General features: G+C 41.6%; 1 protein-coding gene across 1 annotated transcript in view; it reads left to right on the top strand.

Moving 5' to 3' along the window:
- kcna10a (potassium voltage-gated channel, shaker-related subfamily, member 10a) overlaps positions 1-3,846 on the top strand; it is a 36,210-nt gene extending 32,364 nt beyond the window's left edge. Inside the window, exon 2 of the mRNA XM_061979863.2 lies at positions 622-3,846. Coding sequence (XP_061835847.1) covers positions 769-2,490 — 1,722 coding nt within the window. The 5' untranslated portion in view covers positions 622-768 and the 3' untranslated portion in view covers positions 2,491-3,846. The remainder of the gene's footprint in view (positions 1-621) is intronic.
- Positions 3,847-19,937: the final 16,091 nt, after the last annotated feature.

Raw genomic sequence — 19,937 nt, 5'->3', positions numbered from 1 at the left:
ATTCTCCTTTAAAAGTGTTAGCTAAACAAACAACCTAGGTCTTAGTTTGTTTTATGTTGCTTTTCTAACAGTTAGAATGACACATCAATAACAGACTGGAGAAAGAAGTAGCTAGTTATTGTTTTCTTTATTTCTTTATTCCTACTTGCCTCCCCTCAACTCACATATTTATTTTGGCACCTTGTCTTGGCTTTTAAATATTGTACATAAGAAGTCATGAGATAAGAGACAGTGGTTAGTGCTCGTGCCTCACAATTAGGGTTTGATTCCTGGGCTCGGGATCTTTCTGTGTGGAGTTTTGCATGTTCTCCTCCCGGGTACTCCGGCTTCCTCCCACCTCCAAAGACATGCACTTGGGGATGGGTTTATTGCCGATACTAAATTAGCATGTGAATGTGAGTGTGAATGTTGTCTGTCTATCTGTGTTGTCCCTGCCATGAGGTGGAGACTTGTCCAAGGTGTACGCTGCCTTCCGCCCGAGCCTTCCGCAGCTGGGTCAGGCTCCAGCCCCTCTGCAGGCCCAAAAGGGACTAGCGGTAAAAAATGGATGGATGGATGTTCCCTTTGTTCTCAGGTTATTTTCTGGAGACTAAGTACATTATTGTCTCTGTCAATCTGCAGGTGTGGGACAGAAAACAGAAGACAGTCCTTCCTGGACTGAGTGCTGGGGTGCCAAGCAGTTGGTATCTGCTGACTGAGCCTTTTATCCACGTTCATACAGTTGTTTTATCCTGGGTCCTACAGACCGGCTTTTGCTGAACCAGAGCCATGGATATGGCCCTGGTAGACTTTGGGAGCCTGGATGACCTTGAAGTCGGCCTTGATGATGAGGTGGACTCTGATGCTGATGAGACCACAGCGCTTACTCTGGACGTACCCCCAGACCACAACATCCCAGGCGGAAACTACCTTCTGCGTACACCACAATTTTCCGCCCCGCCATCCCACCCGAGTCCTGTTCCCTCATGTATGTGGGATTCCACCTCGTCGACACCCCTCCCATTTATACAAACACTGGAAGTACTCCATTCCCCGATGCTAAGTCCGAGCTTAGAGGGAAGAAGTAGTCGTGCCAGTATGATCTCCAATTGGAAGTTGCTGCTAAGCAGTGAGGGCACCAAGGAAAGTGAGACCATCTTCAGCCAACTTGCTAAGGAGTGCTGTGAGGACCTTTTTGTCGATAAAAGAGGGCTGGACGACGGAGAGCAGAAAGTTATTATTAATATTGCCGGTCTTCGCTTTGAGACACAGCTAAAAACATTAGACCAGTTTCCTGATACGCTTCTCGGAGACCCTCAGAAGAGAATGAACTACTTTGATCCAATGAGGAACGAGTATTTCTTTGATCGGAACCGACCCAGTTTTGATGGGATCTTGTATTACTACCAGTCCGGGGGTAAGGTCAGACGTCCTGCAAACGTGCCTCTGGATGTATTTACAGATGAAATCATATTTTATGAGCTTGGAAATGAAGCCATGGAGCAGTTTAGAGAAGAAGAAGGATTCATTAAGGATGTTGAGATCCCACTGCCTAATAATGATATCTATAGACAATTCTGGCTGTTGTTTGAGTATCCAGAAAGCTCCAATGCAGCCCGGGGTGTTGCATTGGTCTCCGTACTGGTTATAGTTATATCCATCATTATTTTCTGCGTGGAAACACTGCCAGAATTCAGAGATGACACTGACGTTGTCGTGTCCACGACTACAAAGCCAGTCAACCTATCCAGAGCTTACACTTCTATGGTGACGCCTAGTTTCTTACCCACTATTTTCTCGGACCCATTTTTCATTATTGAGACTGCCTGCATTGCCTGGTTCTTCTTTGAACTACTTATAAGATTTTTGGTCTGTCCAAGCAAAAGAGATTTTTTCCACAATCTCATGAACATTATTGATATCATATCCATCATTCCGTATTTTGTCACTGTGGTGACAGAGCTGGTCACAAAGCCAGAAGAGAGTTCTGGACAGAATATGTCGTTGGCCATTCTACGGATTATCCGTTTGGTCAGAGTCTTTCGTATTTTCAAACTCTCGCGCCACTCCAAGGGTTTGCAGATTCTGGGACAGACCCTCAAGGCTAGCATGCGTGAACTTGGCTTACTCATCTTCTTCCTCTTTATTGGAGTCATCCTTTTCTCCAGCGCTATCTACTTTGCTGAAGTAGATGAGCCTAACACACAGTTTGTCAGCATACCGGATGGATTTTGGTGGGCAGTGGTAACTATGACTACTGTAGGCTACGGGGACATGTGCCCTATCACCCTGGGGGGTAAAATGGTCGGTACCTTGTGCGCCATTGCTGGTGTACTGACCATCGCTCTACCTGTTCCTGTAATTGTCTCCAATTTCAACTATTTTTATCACAGAGAGAATGAAGCAGAAGACAAGCTGTCCTTGACAGATGCTGTTGGGGAAGCCATGAGGGCTCAAATGGGTACAAAACAAGGGAGTAACAATTCACTCAATAAGGCCAATGGTATCTGACAGAGCAAAAACAGGGAAATATATTGGATTTTTGTTTTGACTGTCTTGTTTTTGGCGATTTGATTTGTATCACAAAGTGTAAAAAATCATCAACAGATATCAATTAAATTGTGGACACTACATTTACCTATTTTTACCAGATAAAAGTTGTGTAAAATGCCATGTTCCATATCACATTTTAGGCTACAAGACTCTTCTCAATGTTTTCCCTGCCTGAGTCGTATGAACAATTTCACTACATGTTGGGCTGCTGGGTTGTTTGAAAGCACTTTAGTTAGTTCGATTTAAATATTATTGTTTGTGATAAAAATAATGAAATATGCATATAGAGGGAAAAACTAGAACCCATTTACTGGTTTTCCTACCATAAACACTTCTTTTAACTTAACAGTTTTTTGGAAAAGCAATAAACTAACCCTCATAATTTTTAAGCCTTCTCACTGTTCTGACAATGAAATTACAGCAACATTGAGTTAATTTGTATATACAGTATTTATATAGTTTATATCAAGGTATGCATTGTCTCTAGAAACTTTTAAGAGTTCAGGGTTTTGAATATGATTCAAAGTAATCCCCAAATAAGGTTAACACATTTAGGGTTAAACCTTATTATTTGAGACTCCATGATGTTTGGTCTGTATGTACATGTACACAAACTACAATTTAAAAAATAAATACATAAATAAATAAATATTAGTACCTAGCGTTTTTTTATCATCTTTTTTATCACCTTTAAAATCCTGTCCCTCATAATGATTGTAAATGTTGGGCAGAATTTAATTTTTTTTTACAATTCCCATTTATCTGCCATCAATAAAATGCACTTGCGTTCGTTTTCCATAACATATACCTGCCCATACCCTGCCCCCACCATGAATACCTGAACAGTGAAAACCGGGATTAATCCACGAAGAGAACACCTCTCCAACGTGCAAGACGCCATCAAATGTGACAACTTGCCCACTCAAGTCGGTTACGACGACCAACTGCAGTCTGGTCGAGACCCCGATGAGGACGACGAGCATGCAGATGAGCTTCTCATAGATGGTTTTTCACAGTTTGCGCAGAAATTATTTGGTTATGCAAACCAACTGTTGCAGCAGCTGTCCGGGTGGCTGATCTCAGATGATCATGGATGTACACCGGCCGGATGTGGAGATCCTGGGCTGGTGTGGTTACGCGTGTTCTGTCAAATATTGCCAAATTCCCTGAAATGCCTTTGGAGACGGCTTATGGTAAAGAAACTAACATTTAATCCACGGACAACAGCTCTGGTGGACATTCCTGCAGTCAGCATGACAAGCGCATGCTCCCTAAAATCATCTATGACATTGTACTTTGTCATAAAACTGCACATTTCAGAGTGGCCTTTTATTGTGGGCAGCCTAAGGCATACCTGTGCAATAATCAAGCCTTTTAATCAGCATCTTGGGATGCCTGTGAGGTGGGATGGATTATCTTGGCAAAGACTAAATGATTTAAACAGATTTAGACAGATTTGTGAACAACATTTGAGATAAATAGGTCTTTTGTGTATACAGTAAAAGTTTTGGATTTTTGAGTTGAATGTATGAAAAATGGGAGCAAAAACAAAAGTGTTGCGTTTATATTTTTGTTGTGTAGGACTGTTAAAATGACTGTGTCAAAGCAGATTAATTTATTATAATTATTAATCTGATTAAAATGTTAACTCACTTGACCCATATGCAGTGGAAAATGATTCAGAATCCCTGAAACCTCTTTGGCAACACAATACGGACAGGTTGTACAAGTAGTTGGCCCAAAGTGCAAACAAACTCAACATAAAGTGGCCAGAATATGTGTTTAAGTAATCATATACACTGTCACTATTCACTTAAGTATGATTATAAACCTGTCAAGTTTCCTTTTACTTCAGAGTGTAAAACAGAGATTAGCTGATTCATGTATATTTATCATCAGATCGTTAGTGGGGATTCAGTCTTATTATCGAACTTTTACGGCAATATTGATTTCATATTAACATGTATGACGTCTTTTTCATAACTTACATATTTAAATTGCTGAAAAAAATCTTCAAACTTTAAAAAAGCTCAGGGTGCTCCCCGTGTTTGGGGCAAAACATCCCCCCCCCCCCCCCCCCCCCCCCCCCCCTCCCCCTCCCCCAATGTTGACGCCCCTGTATTACATATTATCAACACAAAAAGAGTAACAGGTCCATATCATTGCGGATGTATGTTTGTTTGGAAAAACAAACGTGAATTGTTAACATTGTTAACACAAACATGATTAAAGGTATTCAATAAAAACACTCAAGTTCATATACTGTATATTTCCTTTTTTCTTAACTCTCTTTGCTCATGCAAAATGAAACAGAATTAATAATGATAAATTACTGATGATATTTAACCATGATTTATTTGAATTAATGGGTTTATAAATATATAAAAAATATAAACATTTGACAGCACTCAAATCAATGTTTTGTCCAAACTTTTGATGTGTCGTTCACCCTTAGTCAATAGACAGTTACGTTGTGTCCCCTGACTCCCAGGTTTGTTATGAACTTCTGTTGCTGTTTACAAGTTTTCTCCATGCAGAAAAGATACAAATGTTTTAAAATAAAGTATCCTAGTGCACAGTTGAGTTGACTGTACCACTGCCTGTGCTTTTTTCCATTAACTTCTTTGATAATGATGTGGTAATCCAACATCACAGAGATACAGATGAGCACATTCATACACTGTGTTCCCACAACCGCAGATGGATCTGCTGGCCTCAACTGCTTCAGGAAACTTCTGTACTGGTAATCAAAAAATAAATTAGGTACACTAATATTTACATCCTTTGACCTGAATTGTGTTTGGATTCAAATCTGTCAGAGCAAAAATGTATCTGTCCTGTCCTATACCATAGTCTGGAAGACTTTTGGGGCACCGTTGGCGATTATTGTCACCCCTCTCCTGTATTCTTCTAATCTTCTGCCCTCTTGAATGCTTGACTCAGAGAAGGCTCAATCCCTTCTCTTACATTGCATCCGGAAAGTATTCACAAAGCTTCACCTTTTCCACATTGTGTTATGTTACAGCCTAATTTCAAAATGGAATAAATTACTTTTGCCCTTAAAATTCTACGAATAATACCCCATAATGACCATGTAAGAATGTTTTTTTAATTTGAAAATTTTGCAAATGTATTAAACATTCAAACATTAAAAATCACAATAGTATTCATATCATTTGCTCAATAATTTGTTGATGCACTTTTGGCAGCAATTACAGCCTAAAGTATTTTTGAATACGATGCCACAAGCTTGGCACTCTTATCTTTGGCTAGTTTTTCCCATTCCTCTTTGCAGCACCTCTCAAGCGCCTTCAGGTTGGATAAGAAGTGTTAAATTTAATCTAGGATCTTTCCCTCTATCCTTGATGAGTTTTCCACTTCCTGCCGCTGAAAAACATCCTCACAGCATGATGCTACCACCACCATGCTTCACTGTTGGGGTGCTATTGGGCTGGTCATGAGCTGTGCCTGGTTTCCTCCAAACAATATGCCTAGCATTCACACCAAAGACTTCAATCTTTGTCTCACCAGACCAGAAAATGTAGTTTCTCATGGTCCGAGAGCTTCTCTTTCCCTGCTAGACTGTCTATGTCATCACCAAAATGTAAGTTTGATAATCATTCTGCCATCAATGCTGACTGTTCTTACATCGTACATGCTTATTTTCAATATGTGGGTCCTGATTCTCTTGAGAAACATGTTAAAGAGGGTCGGAGAGAGAAGACAGACTTTGTTTTAATGCGATCAATATCCATCTTTTTTGTCACGATCTGTGGTCTGGATCATGTTTTTTATTATTTTCTGTTTAAGACTCCATAATTCCTGTTTGCGCTCCCTTGTTTGTTTTAGTTTCCATGACGACTGACTAGTTTCACCTGTCTCATGTGTTCGGATCAGGCACTTGCTCTAATCAGAGACTATTATTTAAGCCTGTTTTGCCACTTAGTCGTCCTGGGGACATTGCTCTGTTTTGACTTTTCTTGCCATAGTTCATGCTGTTCGATTCATGCCGTGTCCAGTAATTCTTTTTGTTTCATGTCCATAGTTCTTGCTATTTATTTCAAGCCACGGTTTAGTGAGTTTTTTCATGTTTTTAGTTACATGTTTCATGTCCATAGTTTATGCTAAGTCTTAGCTTTTGTTTCCTGCGTTAAGCTGTGCCTTCGCCTTGAGCGCTTTTTGTAGTACTTTGAGTTTGAATAATTAAATAATGTTCCTACCTTCAAACCTTGTCCAGTATAGTCCGATTGCATGCCGGAAGAACAATCCTCGCAGTAAGCTGCGAAAACCTCCACCTCATGACACTTTTTAGGTTATCGGACATCTCTAGTGATAATGTCAATTAGTCAACTCATTGGTGTCAATTTTTAATCCATCAAGGTAAAAATTATATCAAAATCAAATTACAGGATGTTATTTATGTAGTTTGATCATTTTCCTCGACTGATGTACTACATCAATCAATCAATCAATCAATGTTTATTTATATAGCCCTAAATCACAAATGTCTCAAAGGGCTGCACAAGCCACAACGACATCCTCGGTACAGAGCCCACATAAGGGCAAGGAAAAACTCACCGCAGTGGGACGTCGATGTGAATGACTATGAGAAACCTTGGAGAGGACCCCATATGTGGGTAACCCCCCCCCCCCCTCTAGGGAGACCAAATGCAATGGATGTCGAGTGGGTCTGACATAATATTGTGAGAGTCCAGTCCATAGTGGATCCAACATAATAGTAAGAGTCCAGTCCATAGTGGGGCCAGCAGGAAACCATCCCGAATGGAGACGAGTCAGCAGCGCAGAGATTTTCCCAACCGATGCACAGGCGAGCGGTCCACCCCGGGTCCCGACTCTGGACAGCTAGCACTTCATCCATGGCCACCGGACATGTGTCCCCCCTCCACAAGGGAGAGGGGAGCAGAGGGGAAAAGAAAAGAAACGGCAGATCAACTGGTCTAAAAGGGGGTTCTATTTAAAGGCTAGAGTATACAATTTAGTTTGAAGATGGGACTTAAATGGTTCTACTGAGGTAGCATCTCTAATTGTTACCAGGAGGGCATTCCATAGTACTGGAGCCCGAATAGAAAACGCTTTATAGCCCGCAGACTTTTTTTGGGCTCTGGGAATCACTAGTAAGCCGGAGTTCTTTGAACGCAGATTTCTTGCCGGGACATATGGTACAATACAATCAGCAAGATAGGATGGAGCTAGACCGTGTAGTATTTTATACGTAAGTAGGTAAACCTTAAAGTCGCATCTTAAGTGCACAGGAAGCCAGTGCAGGTTAGCCAGTATAGGCGTAATATGATCAAACTTTCTTGTTCTTGTCAAAAGTCTAGCAGCTGCATTTTGTACCAATTGTAATCTTTTAATGCTAGAAATAGGGAGACCCGAAAATAATGCGTTACAGTAATCGAGACGAGATGTAACGAACGCATGAATATTGATCTCAGCGTTGCTAGTGAATAAAATATAATTAATTTTAGCGATATTACGTAGATGAAAGAAGGCCGTTTTAGTAACACTCTTAATGTGTGACTCAAACGAGAGAGTTGGGTCGAAGATAATACCCAGATTCTTTACTGAGTCGCCTTGCTACATCATGTGTTTTTTTGTACATATGTAGCATCATCTACAAAGATACAAATAATTGTTATTGCAACATCCAGTGGACCCATTTAGAACAGCTGTTTCTTTCATTCAAAAATTTCAGGGCTGAAAAAGTAATTTCGATTTGTCTTGTACATGTGAATAATTGACAATAAAGTTGACTGTTGTTGTACATGCACATGCATGCTAAAATCCTCCGCTCTTGCCATTTCTAATGCAACAACTTATATCGTCCTGTAGCTCTCACTTCGATTGTTATGAAATGTTTTGAAAAATTTGTTGTGTCACTGCTCATGAAGGATGTCAAGCCAAATTTAGATGTGTACCAGTTTGCGTACAAGCAGGAATGCAGTACTGATGATGCAATCCTTTGCACCTTGCACTTTATCTCCAAGCACCTTGAGAACACACAAGCTTATGCTAGAATTGTATTTGTTGATTTCAGCTCAGCTTTTAATACAGTGCAAATTCACATACTCTTGGAGAAGCTCAAAGACATGGGTGTAAACTCCACCTTGATCAAATGGTTCCACTCTTTTTTAACAAACAGAACACAACAAGTGAAGGTCAACAGAACACTGTCAGACACCAAACACTGCAACACAGGCGTCCCACAGGGTTGCGTTGTATCACCAACACTGTTTACATTGTACACCAATGATTGTAGGACTGTGCACCCTAACAATTATATGGTGAAATTTGCGGACGATACCGTGCTCCTAAGCCTTCTACACAAGGATACGGACCCCTCTGTGTACCAAGACGAGATAGACCTATTTATTAGGTGGTGTGATACCAACCATCTTATTCTAAATGTGACCAAGACACAGGAAATGGTTTTGGATCCGAGGAAAGTGACTGACCATGAGCCAGTGGTCATCAAAAATCAGGAAATCACCCAGGTATCCTCATATAAATATTTAGGGGTTCATATTGATAATCTTCTCTGCTGGAAGACACACATTGACAAACTGTGCAATAGACTGCAACAGAGGCTCTATTTTTTGCGAAGATTAAGATTGTACGGCGTAAGCAGCCACATCATGATGATTTTCTACCGTGCCATTGTAGAGAGCATCATTAGATACGGGATCACCTCATGGTTTGGCAACCTAACCGTTAAGCTAAAAAGCAAATTGGCCGGCATGCATAAAACGGCAATGAAAATCGTAGGAAGGAAAGAATATGAGCCAATACAGAGCATCTATGAGCAGGCAGTTAGGAAAAAAGCTAAGAAAATTATTTCCAACTCACAACACCCACTCTTCCCTGAATTTGGAACCATGCCATCAGGGAGAAGTCTCCGGGTCCCACTATGCAAATCTAACCGCCTTAAATTATCATTTGTCCCAGCCTCCATTAAGCTGACCAACAATGTGCAATAGAATGTTAATACATAGGTTAGCATTTTTTTAGCACATAGTACTTTAGCACATAGCACTTTAGAACTAAGCACTTTAGCACACAGCACTTTATCCATGAGCTCTAGTGCAATGCACACTGGTACTTTATCTTTATCTCCATACTGTAGATTTTATGCCTACATCAAAGTGCCACCTATGTCTATCAAGCTCCATGTTCTGATGTTTAAATGTTAGTTGTATGGTTGTGGTTGTGTCTGTGCTTGTGTTTTTGTTCTGTTGTTTTTGTGTATGTTAAGAAAGCAATGATGCATTGTGTCCAAGACAAATTTCCCCGCGGGGACAATAAAGTTGAACCTTGAACCTTGAACCTTGATCTGTCAGTAGACTCGATATGGAAGCAATAAAACCAGTCGAAGGGCCTTAGCCTGGAGGAGAACGTTGGCCCGTATATAAGACCGCCTACAATACGGCGCATTCTGAAGAGACAATCGTAAAGCGGCTTGAAGATGGTTTGTAAAACAAAATCTATTCAATATGTAGAAGGATGAAGTTGTTCATCACTTGGAGATTAACCTCATTATCCACAGGTGATAGTGGCCTATCATGACTTTAGGCTGCCACTCGGGGTCACTATATAATTGGGTGGGTTAGTCCCGCACCGCTCTCTGGCATTGTGTCGGGCCCACTACCTGGTCGACTCACATCCTCTCGTATGCACTGAAGGTATGTAGACAGGTAACTGTTAGCTGTGTGTCAGCCATTTAATTGTTACCTTGTAGACGGTTTCTCTGTGCTAGTACTGAGACCAACCTTGCTTATTTGCCATGTGTCTTCATGATGCTGGTTACAGGTATGTGACAAGTGCCTGTTTGGGTTGTGATAACTAACACAGGTGTTAAAATAATTGACATATATTTTTTTGGAGTAATTCCACTTCAACGTAAGCTGTCCAACTCTGGCGCGTTGTTGTCGAGGTTCAAACTATATCGGGATTGTCTCTTGCTCTCCTGTGGCTGTCTGCAGGTACGCAACCATTGTTGTGTTTTTTGTATTAATGTCAATTATGTTTTACTGCTATTTCGCCGATGGACGGTGCCTGTCTCCCCCTTTTCTGGGCTGCAAAGTTTGTCTGGCTGTGTGCTACCTAAGGGGCCACTGCTACATACCTTTCACTCACTGAACTGTTGCTTTGCCTGACTTCTACTCTGCCATCATTAAAAGACCACATCATTAAAACACCAGAGCTTTGTCTGCCCCATCGTTGCACTCGGATAGGTTTGGCACCTTTACCGTGCCACTTTGTCTCAGTTTGTATGTTTTAATTTTTAATTTTTAATTTATTTCAGGCAATGACATAAAAAAAAAGTACAAAGTTGACAACACATAATAATATAAATTAATATAGTGCAAAAGGTAATGTACAGTATGTAATGCATGATTGTCCAGTTTTGCCTGAAAGGGAGTGGGAAGAAGATAACTTATTTAATCCCACCCCCAGTTCTCCATTCAGTGATTATTCACATGAGTTTCACTCTTACTTTGTTTAAGGATTATAATACAAATGTTGTATCATAGTGGCATTACCACAGGTAACAATAATTATTACACTGTAACAATAATTTGTATCAACAATGTAGGAATAATGAATATACCAACAATGGTAATAGACAAAATACCAACAATGGTAATAGACAACATAGCAATAATGGCAATAGACAACATAGCAATAACGGTAAGGAAACATTGAGCACATGTTAACACTTTGAGACAGAGTACAGCAGTAGGTCAAGTTAAAGACCCTCATCTCTATATTTGAACCAGACCCGATGTTTGTATAATAGTTTAAATCGATTAATAGTTTGGCATTGCTTGTGTTGTAAGTGTGACGATCTGTCACTTCATTTCTGTTTGTTTCCTTGTTTTTGTATTTACTTCCTGTCAGTGCTCTTATTTTGTTATATTTTCTGTTTGTTCCGCTGAGCACTGTTTTTTCCTCACCTGCCGTTGATTGGCAGCCGGTCCACACCTGCTGCCAATCAACATGTATCCTATTTATACTTTGTCTCGAGCACGCCTCAGTGCTCGATGATAACACTCTATGTTTGGAACATTTATGCATGACTGCTTTATTTTCTTTTTTGCATGAGATTAAAACTCATCATACCTGCTCTCAGCTCTCCTGGTTCTTGCATCTTGGAGTCACAAAACGGCAGCCATGCGAGTTCCTCACATTAAGTCCAGTTTGTTCCATAGTTTTATTCCGCATACAGACACACAAAAACGTTTACGAGTGGTTTGAGCTCTCGGCAATGAGAAATATCCAATCTACAAACGTTTGTATGTTTAACATTTTAATATACCTTTATATACATGGCATGCCTTTTTTAAGGGCTATACCATTGATTGTATTTCTAGTTACAAATAACTGTTTACGCCTGTTTAGAACACTTTTTTCCTTTTTGTATTCTTTATTTATTTTTATTTTCTCGTTTTTTAGTTGCTGAGGACAGGCCGCAGTGGTGCCCTGAGTAGTGTCTTTTCCCCTTTTGGTGTGCTGTGTGATTGGGGTGACCTTGTTACTTTGGGATACCACTCATCCGGTCCTCACCCCACGCCCCACCCCTTCCCTGTCGCTATAGCCTCAACACTGCATTATTTTTACATTAACCCACCTGCGTGGTATGTCTTTTTTTTAATGAATTTTAACACTTTGTAATTATGTTTTATTGGCTCTCATCTCCTGCCTCATTGGTATTGAACGTGTGTCCTGTTGTTTTTTTAGGTGGCGCTATCAATTTTTTATGTCAAACAAAAGGATAAAGTCCATCTTGTCTGTTACTACAAGTAAAGCGGCAATTTGTCTTAAACCTAGTCCACTTTGCTACAAATAGTTTTACCAAAGTGGCACCATTACATGTTATGTAGACCGGTGGTCCGCAACCACCGGTCCGTGGACCGGTACCAGTTTGTGACACATTTGCAACCGGGCCGCAGAGAATTATTAAATAATTCATAAACTACCGCATTTTCTCCGACTTAACTTTGTCCTGTCCCACTAGACCAGGGGTCGGCAACCTTTACCAGTCAAAGAGCCATTTTGACCAGTTTCACAAATTAAAGAAAACAATGGGAGCCACAAAAATCTTTTGAAATTTAAAATGAAATAACACTGCATACAAAGTTTTTTTTTTGCTTTGTGCTATGTATAAACCAAGGGTCTCAGACACGCGGCCCACACCTTAATATGAAAATTGAATGTTAGTGCGGCCCGCGGGTTTTATATGAATTGCGCTTGACAGCGTCACACTTGTCAACCCTCCCGATTTTTCCTGGCAGACTACGAATTTCAAGGCAAATGTTTTATAGAACGTGTCGTGATGGTACAGCATTTAGCGCCCACTACAACCAGCGTGCCGGCCCAGCCACACATTGCATGGGGCTTCTGCTTGCTCACGTAAGTGACAGCAAGGCATACTTGGTCAACAACCACACAGGTTACACTGACGGTGGCGGTATAAAAAACTTTAACACTTACTAATAATGCGCCACACTGTGAATCCACACCAAACAAGAATGACAAACACATTTCGGGAGAACATCTGCACCGCAACACAACAGAACAAATACCCAGAATCCCATGCAGCCCTAACTCTTCCGGGCTACATTATACACCCCCGCTACCAAACCCCGCCCACCTCAACCGACGCACAGAGGGGGGGGGGGGGGGGGTGATGTGTGAGGGAGCAGGGTTGGGGTGGGGGCGGGGTTTGGTGGGGGCGGGGTTTGGTGGTAGCAGGGGTGTATAATGTAGCCTGGAAGAGTCAGGGCTGCATGGGATTCTAGGTATTTGTTCTGTTGTGTTTATGTTGTGTTAAGGTGCAGATGTTCTCCCGAAATGTGTTTGTCATTCTTGTTTGGTTTTGGTTCAAAGTGTGGCGCATTATTAGTAAGAGTGTTAAAGTTGTTTTATATGGCCACCGTCAGTGTAACCTGTGTGGCTGTTGACCAAGTATGCATTGCTGTCACTTACGTGTGCAAGCACAAGATGCACATAACAAGAGGCTGGGCTGGCAAGCTGTTTATACAGTTTGTAGAGGGCGCTAAATGCTGTACCATCATGGCACGCCCTTATTATTATTGTAAGGGTGAAAATCGGAGAATATAAATCCCGGGAGTTTTCTGCGAGAGGCACTGAAATCTGGAAGTGGGAAATTGGGGGGGTCGGCATGTATGGGGGTCGGCATGTATGCAGCTGAGCCGCATCAGAGTGATCAAAGAGCCGCATGCGGCTCCGGAGCCGCGGGTTACCGACCCCTGCACTAGACACACCAATAAGCTTGTTTAGAGATGCACAATAAAACTCTTCATAAGAAGTTGCCATTTGTTATAACTTTGTGACATGATACAATGCTTATTAATGAACATATAAAATATAAAGGCTGATTTCCATTTGCATCTCATTGCAAAGAAACAAGCCCAGGGCTCCCACTAATTCAGCCTTATAGTGAGTTGTATTTTTCATGCACTTATTCTTGCTGTATTTATCTGGGACAAGTGGAAAGCCGTTCCCTGAAAATAATGCCTACATAAAACTGGTCCGTGGTGCAAAAAAGATCGGGGACCACTGTTGTAGACCCCAAGGAACTGTTTTAAATGTAGAGTTAAATTAAAAATAAGACCCTATAAACACCCCTTGTTGACAGTTTTACACTTAATGTCACAAAAATCCAAAGAAGAAGCAATAATCATTCAAAGTTAATCCTATGAGTTAATCCTATCTTAAGTACTTAGTTCAAATCTTAAGCGGTGTCACGCATAATCAGATCGACTCTGATGCATATTCTATATTCTTCCAATGTTCCGGAAACTTTCTGCTGATTTTTTTAATCAAACAACCTTTGCAATTACAACTTTGAAAAGGACTGTGTGTGTGGGGGGGGGGCTGCGGACCTGCAGCAGAGCAGGGTGTGCCAGGACCGGCTTCGAGATCAGCGACAGGTGCGTAGATGACCCAGCTAGGAGTGTTTGTCTGATCACCTGTCGCTCTGTTAAAGGCAGCAGTCGGGAAAGAGAAGGGAGAGTTGTTGATGGTGTAACACGAGCACGAGCACGAACGAGAGTGAGAGCGAGACGGACAAAACTGGCCAGACCTGATGGCTGGAAAGCACAAGAAGAGGCTATTATTGAAAAATAAATCATTGTTCTTAACCATGAACGAGGCTGTCATGTCTGTCCTTGGTGGTCCAAAGAATTCGGAGGAGCAAGACCTCCACAGACTGTGAGACAATGTGATGGAGAAAAAGTGACCATTACCATGTGGGGAGAGTAGCTTCCAAGACCTTATTCAGTACACAAAGTCTTGTCATTTAATCAGCTGGGTTCTAAATTTGACACCGGGGATAATGAGGATATAAATAGAAATAGTAAAACTTTCAAAATCTTTATTATTCTCCTGGATCACAGGATCTTGCAGTGTCACACATATGAAAAAAAAAACATTAATTCATTCAACTGGAAATTGTGCTCCTAGTAAAACCTGACTTTGTTACTTGTGTCAACAAGATTACGGAAAATGATCCTGCTCCGGATCACAGACTACCCAACTTCCGGACAGGTCATTGTTTGGTGGTCACGTACATCCTGTGCCTCCCAAACCAACACTTTTTTTGAGAACTTTTGTTCACTGTTTAACTCTTGCCTAACCATGATAAAGGTTTTGGTATGTAAATTATTTCACACTGTTTGAATAATTAGATGCATGTCAAAAGTACACAGATTGTTGTGAGAGAAAAAATACTAACTGTCAGGTTCAAACACTGATGACATCTATTAAACAAGACAAGAGGCAAATAATTAAACAGAGACAGAATTCAATTTGGACTCAATATATTGAGGAGAGTCGCAGGGACATTGTATCCTTCTACAATCTCCAGCACGCTCTGCCAAAAGATTGCACTCCTCTTTCTTTATTTTACTTTCTCCCCCCACCTGACCACAGCTGCTTCCAGAGAGAAGTGGGTCGTAAACAGTGTTGCCTTTGGTTACCAAACAGTTCAAAAGGAGAGGTCGTAAAATAGTTCAAAAAGAGTTCCATAAAATAGTTCAAAAATAGTTCGTAAAATACTTCAAAAAGAGTTCGTCTGGAAATTGGGCAGATCCTGTCATCTCTCCGCTTTGAAGTCCTTGGGCCAGAACAACATCCTTCTGTTGATTACCATACATGAAAGAACGAAGGAACACCATCTTGCTTCCCCCCGCTCCCTTCACAGTGGAGTTTTACGAGCCTTACTCTTGGTAGGTTTCAAAGACGACTTTTGGTCTTTTTGCTAAGAACTCATTTCAACATAAAGTTGTTTGTGATAACTTACAAACAATTATTCTAACACTAACACACTCACTTTTTTTTGACAGAAATTAACAAACTTTTTAGCTTAGCCTTCGGATCAAACACAAACTTTATGGTAACTATACAACTGAGAACACAGTTAACGTGGTCATTTACAAACAACCAATCCACAATCAATCAATCAATGATTATTTATATAGCCCTAAATCACAAGTGTCTCAAAGGGCTGCACAAGCCACAACGACATCATCAGTTCAGAGCCCAAAAAATCCGCCCCCCCCCCCAACCCCCCCCCCCCCCCCCCCCCCCCCCCCCATCCCCCTCTAGGGGAGACCGGATGCAATGGACGTTGAGTGGGTCTAGCATAATATTGTGAAAGTCCAGTCCATAGTGGATCTAACATAAAGTCAATCCAAGCCATTTAGTTTAGCAAGTCCGATACAAACCTTGAGAAGACAAATATGCCTCAGAACCAAAGCAATATTTTCTTTTGGAATAAATAGGTGGTCATGAGATAACCTTACAAATCCCTGCATACAAGTACCAGCACTTTACTTTAGATGTATGTCATCTCTACACAGCATAAGTAAAGCTTTGCACACCATCAAGCACATGACGCTAATGCCTTTGCCCTCCCTCTAAAGTGTAATCAGAGGATAGAGTATACACAAACACAAGCCTGCATGTATTAAATCCAAATGACAGAATATATATAGTTTTAGGTGAAGACAAGTACTGTAAGTGGTAAATATTTCCACAAGCTTGAAAAACGTTGAACATTTTTAAAATTATGCACCATTTTAATTTATATTTTTGTCATTATTTTAAATTTACTGTATATACTATACATTTTCAGTTATGTTGTGATACCAACAAAATAAAGGCTACATGTTTATATGCATCATATAAAAATGTTATCTTGGTCTTCAACACTTTAAAAAAAATATGGAATCACCAGTCTTGGAGGATGTCATTTTGCGGAAAAAACGATAACAGGCATGACACAAAACTATATTTAATTCAAATGGCAACTTTCTGGCTTTAAGAAACAATAAAAGAAATCAAGAAAATAAAAAATGGAGTTGTCAGTAACAGTTTCATTTTTATATAAAGCAGAGTGAAAAATACTTCTGAGGGAAAATTATGGAATCATGAAATACAAAAAAACACAATACACCACTAGTACACTATATTGCCAAAAGTATTTGGCCACCTGCCTTGACTCACATATGTACTTGAAGTGCCAACCCGTTCCTAACCCATAGGGTTCAATATGATGTCGGTCCACCTTTTGCAGCTATTACAGCTTCAACTCTTCTGGGAAGGCTGTCCACAAGGTTGCAAAGTGTGTTTATAGGAATGTTCGACCATTCTTCCAAAAACGCATTGGTGAGGCCACACACTGATGTTGGTCGAGAAGGCCTGGCTCTCAGTCTCCGTTCTAATTCATCCCAAAGGTGTTATTTCAGGTTCAGGTCAGGACTCTGTGCAGGCCAGTCAAGTTCATCCCCACTAGACTCTGTAATCCATGTCTTTATGGACCTTGCTTTGTGCACTGGTGCACAGTCATGCTGGAAGAGGAAGGGGCTCGCTCCAAACTGTTCCCACAAGGTTGGGAGCATGGAAATGTCCAAAATGTTTTGGTATCTTGGAGCATTAAAAGTTCCTTTCACTGGAACTAAGGGGCCAAGCCCAACTCCTGAAAAACAACCCCACAGCATAATTCCTCCTCCACCAAATTTTACACTCAGCACAATGCAGTCCGAAATGTACCGTTCTTCTGGCAACCTCCAAACCCAGACTCGTCCATCAGATTGCCAGATGGAAAAGCGTGATTCATCACTCCAGAGAACGAGTCTCCACTGTCCAGAGTCCAGTGGCGATGTGCTTTACACCACTGCATCCGATGCTTTGCATTGGACTTGGTGATGTATGGCTTAGATGCAGCTGTCGGCCATGGAAACCCATTCCATGAAGCTCTCTGCCAACTGTATGTGGGCTAGTTGGAAGGTCACATGAAGTTTGGAGCTCTGTAGCAACTGACTGTGCAGAAAGACTCTCTGCACTATGCTCTTCAGCATCCGCTGACCCCTCTCTGTCAGTTTACGTGGCCTACCACTTCATGGCTGAGTTGCTGTTGTTGCCAAACACTTCCATTTTCTTATAATAAAGCCGACAGTTGACTTTGTAATATTTAGGAGCGAGGAAATTTCACGACTGGATTTGTTGCACAGGTGGCATCCTATGACAGTTCCACGCTGGAAATCACTGAGCTCCTGAGAGCGACCCATTCTTTCACAAATGTTTGTAAAAACATTTTCCATGCCTAAGTGCTTGATTTTATACACCTGTGGCCGGGCCAAGTGCTTAAGACACTTGATTCTGATCATTTGGATGGGTGGCCAAATATTTTTGGCAATATATTGTACTTTGTTGCACTAACTCTGGCTTTTATAACAGTTTCTGAGGCATGCACTTAACGAGTGACAAACAGTACTCTTTATCAATCTTGCCCCAGCTTTCTCTGATTGGTGTTGTCATATCCATTTTCTTCTAATTTCCACCACGGATTTTCAATTAGATTAAGATTTTGACTATTTGCATTGATAGATTGATTGAAACTTTTATTAGTAGATTGCAAAGGAAGAGAATACATTATATGAAACAGTACAGTTTAGACCAGGGGTGCTCACACTTTTTCTGCAGGCAAGCTACTTTTCAATTGATCAAGTCGTGGGGATCTACCTCATTCATATATATAATTTACATTTACTTATTTATGAAATATATGTTTTTGTTAACAAGTTAAAGGTGTTTAATGAAAGGTTTTGCTCTATGGCAAGATGCATTATCATCTTGAAAATGATGTCATCATCCCTCCACACCATTCCAATTGATAGAAAAGTGTCCAAAATGTTCATGTAAACTTGTGCATTTATTGAAGATGTAATGAAAGTGCTGTGCAATTTCTTTTTCATGAAATATTCCATCCATCCATCCATCCATCCATCCATCTTCTTCCACTTATCCGAAGTCGGGTCGCGGGGGCAGCAACCTAAGCAGGGAAGCCCAGAATTCCTTCTCCCCAGCCACTTCGTCCAGTTCCTCCCGGGGGATCCCGAGGCGTTCCCAGGCCAGCCAGGGAGAGATAGTCTTCCCAATGTGTCCTGGGTCTCCCCCGTGGCCTCCTACCGGTCGGACATGCCCGAAACACCTCCCTAGGAAGGCGCTCGGGTGGCATCCTGACCAGATGCCCGAACCACCTCATCTGCCTCCTCTCGATGTAGAGGAGTAGCGGCTTTACTTTGAGCTCCTCCCGGATGACAGAGCTTCTCACCCTATCTCTAAGGGAGAGCCCCGCCACCCTGCGGAGGAAACTCATTTCGGAGGAAACTCATTTCGGCCGCTTGTACCCGTGATTTTGTCCTTTCGTCATGACCCAAAGCTCATGACCATAGGTGAGGATGCGAACGTAGATCGACCGGTAAATTGAGAGCTTTGCCTTCCGGCTCAACTCCCTCTTCACCACAACGGATCGATACAGCGTCCACATTATTGAAGACGTCGCACCGATCCGCCTGTTGATCTCACGATCCACTCTTCCCTCACTCGTGAACAAGACTCCGAGGTACTTGAACTCCTCCACTTGGGGCAAAATCTCCTCCCCAACCCGGAGATGGCACTGCACCCTTTTCCGGGCGAGAACCATGGACTCGGACTTGGAGGTGCTGATTCCCATCCCAGTCGCTTCACACTCGACTGCGAACCGATCCAGTGAGAGCTGAAGATCTTGGCCAGATGAAGTCATCAGGACCACATCATCTGCAAATAGAAGAGACCTAATCCTGCAGCCACCAAACCAAATACCCTCAACGCCCTGACTGCGCCTAGAAATTATGTCCATAAAAGTTATGAACAGAATCGGTGACAAAGGGCATCCTTGGCGGAGTCCAACCCTCACTGGAAACGTGTCCGACTTACTGCCGGCAATGCGGACCAAGCTCTGACACTGATTATACAGGGAGCGGACCGCCACAATAAGACAGTCCGTTACCCCATACTCTCTGAGCCCTCCCCACACG

Source organism: Nerophis lumbriciformis, linkage group LG01 (assembly GCF_033978685.3).
Source record: "Nerophis lumbriciformis linkage group LG01, RoL_Nlum_v2.1, whole genome shotgun sequence".
Taxonomy (NCBI): domain Eukaryota; kingdom Metazoa; phylum Chordata; class Actinopteri; order Syngnathiformes; family Syngnathidae; genus Nerophis; species Nerophis lumbriciformis.
The sequence above is the reverse complement of the archived record's forward strand: the minus strand, read 5'-3'. Positions and strand labels throughout refer to the sequence as shown.